At 35.5% G+C, this 9,753-nt stretch overlaps 1 protein-coding gene and 1 pseudogene across 1 annotated transcript in view; both read right to left on the bottom strand.

The window, feature by feature from the left end:
• Window positions 1-4,345, bottom strand: part of LOC107755597 (FERM domain-containing protein 3) — a 66,192-nt gene extending 61,847 nt beyond the window's left edge. Inside the window, 1 exon segment of the mRNA XM_016572486.1 lies at window positions 4,178-4,345. Within this exon segment, the coding sequence (XP_016427972.1) occupies window positions 4,178-4,282 (105 nt within the window). The 5' untranslated portion in view covers window positions 4,283-4,345.
• Window positions 4,346-6,198: 1,853 nt separating this feature from the next.
• LOC107755591 (G kinase-anchoring protein 1-like) lies at window positions 6,199-9,516 on the bottom strand (annotated as a pseudogene).
• Window positions 9,517-9,753: the final 237 nt, after the last annotated feature.

The following is a 9,753-nucleotide window of genomic DNA, read 5'->3' as shown; positions in this document are numbered from 1 at the left end:
AAATATCAGTATTCAATGTTTTATGTTTAAAATAACAAAATATTATTTATGCATTTGTAACTGCAGGTTAAATGCATTCATGTCCCTCTGTGTGGGAAATTCATCCCATGCAGCTTCCTTGGTTTTAGTTTGTACTGTTTACCTTTTTTAAAGTAATGTGAAATTGATTTTTGTTTTTTGTTTAATTTTTATTTTATTTATTTTATTGATATATTTGTATTTGCATTTTTAATGTAATTTGGCAATTAAATGCAATAAATGGGTTTAGTTTTCACGGTTATTAATGTATGCAATTTCAGCAATAAAAATGTTAATTTTTCTAAAAGGAATTTTTTTTTTTGTTTATTTTAAGATATCTATCTTATTATCTCTTGTATATTTAGTATTGCTCTTTAATAAAGAAAAATGACTTCTTATCCGATTACTCGATTAATCAATGGAATAATCTGTAGAATACTCGATTACTAAAATAATCGATAGCTACAGCCCTAGTTTCATGCACTTCATGTTGTTAATAATAATGAATAGAATATATTATCTTTCTCTTTGTATTTTTATATCGATATGGTGCAAGAGTATCCTATTTAAATCAATGTGATGAACGTGTAAAGTCAAAAGTAATCTAAAAGTAATCTGATTATTTTACCTAAAATGTGTAATGTCATGGATTACGTTACTGACTACAATTTTTGTCATGTAATCTGGAATCAGTAACAGACTACAATTGTCACACAGACAGGCATCTGAGATTGGCTCGATTTGAGAAAGGGGAAAATATTTTAGTAGATTAACAAAAAACCACTGGGTAGATTTTTATCATTTTAGGGTGGTTGTGTACACACACTGCCAACACACATTTCAGTTCAAACAACTTGTAAAAGTGCATGTAGCATTATATGACCCCTTTAAACATTCCCTCTAATGCACAGACTGACACACTTTGATTGCAATAAGCAACTACTTTATGCTTTGATGAATTGATGCCTAATTTGTGCACTATTATTTTCATACATTTTCATACGATCTGCCCAGGTGAAAACAAAGTGCACTTCCAAAATGTTCTTAAAGTGCTCTTTTGTCACGCACTAATTTTGTACTTGATCTACTAAAAAATATTTTTTAGAATTGAAACTGTATTAAGAAAATGTATTTAGTGTACTACAAGTGGTAACTAAATACATTTTTTAATACAGAGATAGTATGTTAAAAGCACATTTTAGTTCATATTCATGGTGTCTCAAAATAGCACAGTTGAGTATACTTAGATGTTCCTAAGATTATCTTAAGAAGTACTAAAGAATAATTTTTAGCATATTTTTGTACAAAATTAGTGCGTGAAAATAGAGCACTTTAAGTACATTGTGGAACTGCAATTTTTTTCACCTGGGTGCTTTTATGCATTCATTTCCATACAAATCACATTGCATGAATTCATTCAAAATGCCACCTTGTAAAATAATTATGGTTTCTGATGAGATTGGGTTGGACTGACAGTCTATCCGGAATGAGCAAACACAGTGAAAAGTCAAAGGTCTGTATATCAGCACTCTCTAGGCCAATCAAACTCAAGGACCAGAACTAACTGCTGACCTACACCATACACGACACAGCAAACATAAAACTCAGCATTTAACTCCTCATGTAGCTGATGAAAAAGTAAGAACTGAGTGCTTATAACATGTAAAAGTGCACCGACGGAGTTGCAGCCTCTGTCAATGAGGATGGTCATGAAATATGCAGGAGAAAGCCATCACAGAACAAGAAGCCATTAGAGCCTTGTGGCTTTCTGAAATATTCAAAAGACCAAACAGAACGCTCCTTCTTTTAGCTCAAAAGTTTACAAACACCACACCGGAGAAAGAGACACAATGTATAAAAAAAGACCGGCATGCACATCAATCTTCCCGTCATTGCTTCCTATCACTTCACCTCTTCCACTTTGTTCCCTAAGAAAAGATCCTTCAGAAACGTACACAAGAGATATTTGAAAAGTTAGTAGAAAGTATTTTAGCTGCTTTTACTGATCCAAGAGTAGCTTGAACCCGAGGTAGAATCATAATGAGAGGACAATTTCCTGACTTCACCATCATAGTGTAGTTTTCTGAAAATGAAAGGCAGGAAATGGATCTTGCTTCCATTAGACTGCATGTACATTAGTGCCAGCTAGACTACACATCCACATCATCATCCGTTATCATCCGTTATCATCAGTTATCATCAAACACTTAAGCCTGCATCAGAGCTGAATGACAGTAACTACATTACGGCTGCCTCCTGGCCTTTATAGATTCAATTATATTTTTTATTAGCAAATCGACATGCAGATTTGCAGTGGATTGGATGTTTCTATTGTTTCCAAGAATGTTCTGAAGGGAAGTGCATTGTCAAGAGTCTTTCCCAGAAATGGGTTTGCTCATTTATCTCGACTGAGAGCATGATGGGACGAAATTCATTGGCGGCGTCTCAAAAACTAGTGAGCCGCCTACTCAGACAAGATTTTTGGGGACCATCGGTACATTGAGACATTATGCAGTGCTTCCATTGGTTTTCCAAAGGCAATGCCAAAAGCTTGGTGACTAAATGAGTATGTGATAATAACTGCATTATTCAAGTCTCAAGTGCTAACTAACATCATGGGTCGCTTTTTCCCCCCCATGCCTTTGGTTTGCTCATCTGAGATTTGTAAGGCACTCCCTTGTGAAATATAAGTACGCTTCTATTCAAAGTGCACTTATAGTGTACTTCAAAATGTAAAAGTAGGCTATACTTAAAAAAATAAATACTTGCAGATAATATTAATGAAACAAAAAAACACTTAAGTGTACTTAAAGTGTGTACACTTTCATAACTGTTTCTTAACAGTGCAATATGTAATAATGTCAAATTAAGAGTTTTGCTTCAAATCAATGCTTCAATATTTTTTGCTGCACTTTACAGAAGTACGCTTATTTTGATATCGACTAACATACTAAATCACATGTAGAGTACTTGATCGTCATTTCAACTGTAGTGCTATTTGATATTTTAAGTCCATATATTTTAAATGTACTAAACTGCAACTTCATCATTGCAAATGAATCATTACAAATACATTTAAATACATGACAAGTTTCAACAAAAACGACATTAAAGAATAGTTTAGTTTATAAATGCAGCAGCACACTTTAACCATATTTCAAAGACAATAGAACTGATTACTAAATTACAAGACGTGCTAAAGTCCTACTTAAGTGAGTAAAAAAACTTTAACTTCAACTAATTGTATTTAACATTACATTTATATAAAAAAAATTCATATAATTTTAAATAACATGCAATTAATTGTCCGAAAACTGCTAAGAATATCACTTAAGTATATTCCTTTAAATCGTACTGTACCTATTATTCCCATAATTAGTATTAAAATTATGCTGAAGTGTAGCTACTTCTTTTTCACAAGGGTTAAAACGGCTTTGAAACACTGTTGCTTGATGTAAACAAAAGTGACTTGACTTTACAAATGAAACGGACAGTTCCCACAGCAAACTGTTGTCCGTCCCAGACTTTCTCAGCAATCTTTCATCACTTGGAAAAGAAAGAAGATAAATCAGCGCATGACACACATGGAGGCTTTACAGTCTTCAAAAATAAAGGTGCTTAAAAAGGTTCTTCACAGCGAGGCCATGGTTCAGAACCCTCTCTTTCTTACCTTTTTAGAATCTGAAGAACCTTCTTTCGCCACAGAGAAGCTTTTGTGAAACAGAAAGGTTCTTCGAGGTGTTAAAGGTTCTTGAACCATTTAGACAACAAAAAAAGGTTCTTCGTGAAGCGCCTTTATTTTTAAGAGCGTACGTGCTGCCTTACACCATGTTCTCCGCTCCCAAAACACCGCAAATTAAAATTACACCGCGTTAAAATAGCCAACAGGCTTTCGCCAGTTCCATTTTGTGCAGTTCTGTTATTTATAAACGAAACGCAGTTTGTGTATGAATCTTGTTTGTGTACAAAGAAAGTCAAGGGCGTAACTGTTTATCAGGCAATACAGTGATCCAGGCAAACCCTGACGAAAGCGTCATCACTCCCTAGACGTCTTCCACCTAAACAAACCTCAAAGAGGCCAGTCTGCCCGTTTAACGCGACGCATTAATAACAAGCGTCATGTCAATGAATCGCAATACAGAACTGAGCGCGCGCTTACCTGGATGCTGCACGCGATCTCGGAGTCGTCGAGCAGGCGAACCGTGCACCGGACCTCCTGCGCGAGGGAGGAGATGCTCGGACTCCGGAACCGAAGCATTTTCATGGCTCTGGGTCCCGCATCGCAAAGCAACAAAGCTCCTTTGGTCTGGGTGTCGGTTGCGCGTCGCTTATGTCGCCAGCGGAGAGGAGGAAAGAGAGATGTCGCGTTATATGATCGGGAGAACGATCCCCCTTTTCGCTTCTCTCCCCTCCCTCCCTCCTGAGCTCCCTCCCTTCCTCCATCCCTCCATCAATTCAATCCCTTCAGCGATATATCAGCAGCTTCACCTGGAATGAGCGTCTACACACAACGCGAGTTACAGTACGGCTTCTGCCTTAAGTCAATAGTTACTACTACTATTTGTGCTACAGCAATACCATAATACATTAAAACGGGATCGAGCTTTTAAAGTAAAGTGTTTATTTATTTATTTATTTGTTTGTTTGTTTTCACGGTGGTATAATGAAATATAATGTGAAGTAGTATGCTTAGTTTTGTTGTAAAATATTGGAATGTTTAGAATGTTGCTGAATATAAAATAAATTATAAAAACTAATAGCCTAATAATAAACGATCAGAACACCTGAAATTTTAAGTGTGATTTTTAGACCTAAAATAACAAGTAGGCCTATCAAAATAGATCTGAAAATGTCATGGTAATTTTTATAATAAATAGGACTTGTCAATTAATCCTGATCATTTCTGATTTTTAGACAATGCCAGTGTTGTAAAATATTGGAATGTTTAGAATGTTGCTGAATATAAAATAAATTATAAAAACTAATAGCCTAATAATAAACGATCAGAACACCTGAAATTTTAAGTGTGATTTTTAGACCTAAAATAACAAGCATCAAAATAAATAGATCTGAAAATGTCATGGAAATTTGTATAATAAATATGACTTAAACGTATTTGAAAGGTTTTTAAAATCCTTATCAATTAATCCTGATCATTTCTGATTTTTAGACAATGCCAGTGTCCGAATTTGTGGGTAAAATGGGAAGAATGTGTTAAATGAATAATTCAAGGACTCATTCATAAAGATTCATTAAGACTTGTCGCCACCTACTGGTGCAGCGATGTAACCCGCAGACACATTTCCAGTACTGATGCAGATTAACAGACTGTCTGATATGACACACTACACGAGTAAATTGTGAGAAACACTAATTAACATGAATGCAATATTCTTAAGAAGCTTTCTAAAGTCCTTTTTTAGGCTAACGTGTGTAATGCATCCAAACGTCTTGCATATTGGACATCAATTTTCACTGAAAAATGAAATAAATCTACGATCTTTTATTATTTTTACATTTTAAAATATTCACATAACATTATATGTACGCGTATAAATTATTTCTGATTTAAAAAAAGTGAAATATATATTTTTTAAAGTAATAAAAAATAGTATTATAGTAAAATTATTTTAAAAGTTAACAAAGATATTAAAAGGGATACATATAAATATAATTTATCATGCAGATTCTTTCAGAATTTGGCTTTGTGATTTATCGTTTTTATAGTTAACATTAACAATTGTATTGTTGTAACAACTGTTGTAATTGCCAGTTATTCCTTTAACAGAAGAGTTGTACTTAAAGCATATAAACCCATATTCATGTAGATTTAACCTCCATTAAGACATCTGAAAACATTAACAAATGAATTACAAAAATACATTGTACCTTCAGTGTGCCTTTAAAGGACCAAAAATGTATTTTAATCCCTAGACTGCATGAGACATGAAGTGTAAAATGTAATTAGATCAGATGTAAAGTGACAAAACTGGTCAACTTCAAGCATAACCTCTAAATTTAATCAGTGCTTTTGTTCTCAAGTACATCCTGCTCGAAGTATTATGGATTTATTGAGTGAAGTAAATGGACTCAACACTGTCAATACATTCATTACCTAAAAACATAATACTTGGCAAGAATGAAATAACAGTTAGTTTCAAGCATAAACAACCAACACACTTTGAAAAAGTAGATTAGCATGTTTATTGAAAAGAACTCAGGATTGTACGCCTTTGATTCACAGTGCAGAGAACAGAAGTGGATTTATTCTACAGAGTAGAAGCAGATCTTCTGTTCACTGTGATCAGGCTAACAGAACTATGCAGTAATAAGCAGGAGTGTGTGTGTGACGGTGGTAGTTTGGTTAAGAGAGTGTGTGGTGTTTCGAACAGATATTAAAGACATTAGCAGCTTGACAAAGGAGCTGAAACATTCAAGCTGTCTGTCCTCTAACATGCATCTTCATACGTCCCCCCCGTCTGATGCTTTTTTACCCTTCCGGTTCCCCTGAAAAAAAGCAAATACAAAACAATGAATTGAGATAGTGATGTCATGCTCGGTTTTCACTGTAGGATTTCTTAAACTGGACCAATGTTACGCTCTTTAAAAAAATCTTTATCTGAAGAAACATTGCTGTAAAAATCTGTGTTGAAAATTAGAAATGTCTATTTGCTGGATGATTACGTTTTATATTTTGAAATTACTGTAATGCAAAGAAAAAAAAAGATTATTAGTGTATTTATTTATTTATTTATACAACAGTTCTTTCTGGTCCTTGAATATGATTGGCTGATAAGAGTGCAATCAGAGCCGATCCTCCCTATACGCAAAGTACGCAAGCTGCGTAGGGCCCCCGAAACACCAGAGGGCCCCCTTGCTCTCAAAAATGATTTAATTTTAGTTTCGTTTTTGAATTTGGCCAGTTTGGTTATGTAAACCGCTTATGTCATTTCTTTTAATGCGGTGCGCTGTCGCCCTTTCTACGTATCAGTCAGTCAAATCATGTAACGTGAATGTTATACAGTGTCTTACTCGAGACAATAAAAAATAAAAAATAAAATAAAATAAAATAAAGAGTTGAAAGCGTAAAGGGACACCGTTTCTCAAGCGGACAAAGGCGTTTCATTCATTCATAACTCGTCATTCATTCGTCAGAGGGTTAATAAAGAACAAGTTACTTGAATCGTGTTGTAGTTACATTTTCAAGTTGACTAGTTTTTGTAAAAAAAAAAAAAAAGAGTAATTGTAAAAAAAAACTTCCTTTACTAACACTCCAGCCAGTTCAAATGTACAGTAACAATTTAAATGGGAAGTCTTAGCTGATATTGTACAAATCAGAAAGCTAAAAAAAAACTGATGGCATAATTTATTCATCCATCCCCATAGGAAAGAAAAAACACAAATGAGCAGATGAACAGATATCAACAAAGTCTTAAAGGGATACTTCACCCCAAAATGAAAATTGTGTCATGATTTACTCGCGCTCAAGCTGTTCCAAACCTATAAGACTATAAGAAGTTATTATAGTCGTGATTTTTATTTTTTGCCTTATCGCCCAACCCTAACTTATACTGATTTAAATATAAATTCTATGTCACTATGATTGTCCTAGCAGGTTTGGGTGTATCATACCTGATGTTTCGGCTGCTCTGACTGTAAGCCCTTCACTTTTGACCTCTCTTGCTCCAGAGCTGTGTGTAATTGTGTCACCTGGAAAGGGGAAACACATTTTGGTACGCACAAAATATCACAGCAACACAACACTATGATTAAGGCCAAAGCTACTGTATTCAGTGAACGATTGGCTGTGCAGACACACACCTGTGAGGACAGCTCTTCTTTAATGTTCTGGAGCTCCTCCACCTGCAGCAGAATTTCAGCTTTGTCCTTCACTGAATATGAATAAAGTTGAATAAATAACAAGAATGAATGCTAGACTGCAGTATGTCAGGCTTGTATGATATTCTGCACTCACTCTCTCCCTGTTGAAGCATTTTAAGCAGCTGAGAGTTTCTGGCCTTCACTTCCTTATATCTTTCCTGAAAAAAAGACAACAATTAGTAAACACAAATATAATCTTAATCACACCAAAGTCTGAACTCTTAAATCACAGCGAGTTGTTAATTTAGTCAAAAACACATTCCAGCAGAACATCAAAAACATCACAACAGTTATTTATCACCTTAATAATCCAAAATTAGCCAAAATGTATTTCCTTATGACATTCTGACAAAATTAAAATCCTAGGAGAACTCACCGGTATCACACACACTCCGGACGCGTCGCGTTCAATTCGAGCAGCGGTCTAAAACAGTTTATTTAATCACCAAACGGACACAAGTTTACTTCAAGAATGAACAATTTGGCATAGATGAGTTTGAAGTTCGGTGTTTAAAAAACTGAGCAAACGGAAAGAGAAAGCGCGACCTATATTATAGCTCTATAAATGAAGCACACAGACTTTATTAGAGCCACAGAAAGACAAACGTTTTGCTGAAAATGCACAATACACAATTCATTATGTACATTAACAACGATTCGGGACCAATATAGCGTAATTTAAAGGAAAACTATGTGAATGGCGCTCTGTGGCGCGGCAGGATTTTCTGTCGGCTGCATTTAAATCCGCGTCTGAAGTTTCCCGCTCTGTTCAGTGTGCAGTATCACGTGTCTAAACAAATAGCACGTGTTGTCAGTGATTTCAACCACTAGAGGCCGCTCTCGTATTGTATAATGACAGCAGACCCTTCTCAGCCGCTCCAGCAATGGACGCAACCCGGAAAACTATCGGCATGGATTTTTGTCGATAACCGATAGTTCCAGCAATCAACTATCGGTGCCGATTAATCGGCAAAACCGATACATCGGTCGACCTCTAGTAAACACGGTTGTTTTTCAGTTAATTGTGCAGCCCTGTGACAGTTAAATGAAAAATATGCATTCATAAAATAATAATAATAATAATTAATTAAAAAATAAATCTGATTTCTATTGCATATGCGAACGTTCTTTAGAACTCTCATAAGAAACGATCTCTCCACATCACATCATCTTACCTCCCATTGTGAAATTGTCTTTTTCAACTTTATAATTTCCTGGTCTTTCTTTTCCAGTTCATATTTTAACTGCTCAGTTCTCACATCCTGGGAGTTTTAGGAAAGAAAACAAAAATAACAGTTGTGGTGTTACACTGAGCTGCATTCTACATTGCAGTACAACAGACTTGTACAAATTCTGCACCTTTTTTTGGGGTATTTTTTCTTGTATCTGGCTCAAGAAGAGTGAATGAGCGAGTTTTCTGACCTGCTCCTGCTCTGAGGAGGTGTTGACCTCGTGGCCGGCACTGTTGCTGTACTGCTCTCTGCGCTTGTCACGCTGGACGATCCGGCTCACATCGTCCTCCAGCTGGTTGAAAAACTTGTCACACAACGCTGGATTCACAGGCTTCGAAAGAAAAAACAGGAAGAAGAAATTGCAAGTCGAATGGTTCACTGCACACTTTCAGTCAGTATCCACTAAATAACATCACTGCAGTATCATCAGCATGTGACACACTGTATGATGCTTTATCACAAGTGGAAATCATGAAGGGTTTTCAGATATTTTGATGCCAAGAGACCCCCTTCCTAAAATGTACAGAAAGCTGACTTTTTCCATGTATAAATGCATGAATATCAGTCTTGTTATTGCTAATTAGGGCTGCACGATAAATCGCATGCAATATTTAACGCGCAT

The sequence above is a fragment of the Sinocyclocheilus rhinocerous genome, unplaced genomic scaffold, assembly GCF_001515625.1.
Source record: "Sinocyclocheilus rhinocerous isolate Xijiao unplaced genomic scaffold, SAMN03320098_v1.1 scaffold652, whole genome shotgun sequence".
Lineage (NCBI taxonomy): Eukaryota > Metazoa > Chordata > Actinopteri > Cypriniformes > Cyprinidae > Sinocyclocheilus > Sinocyclocheilus rhinocerous.
This window is presented reverse-complemented; position numbering and strand designations above follow the sequence as displayed.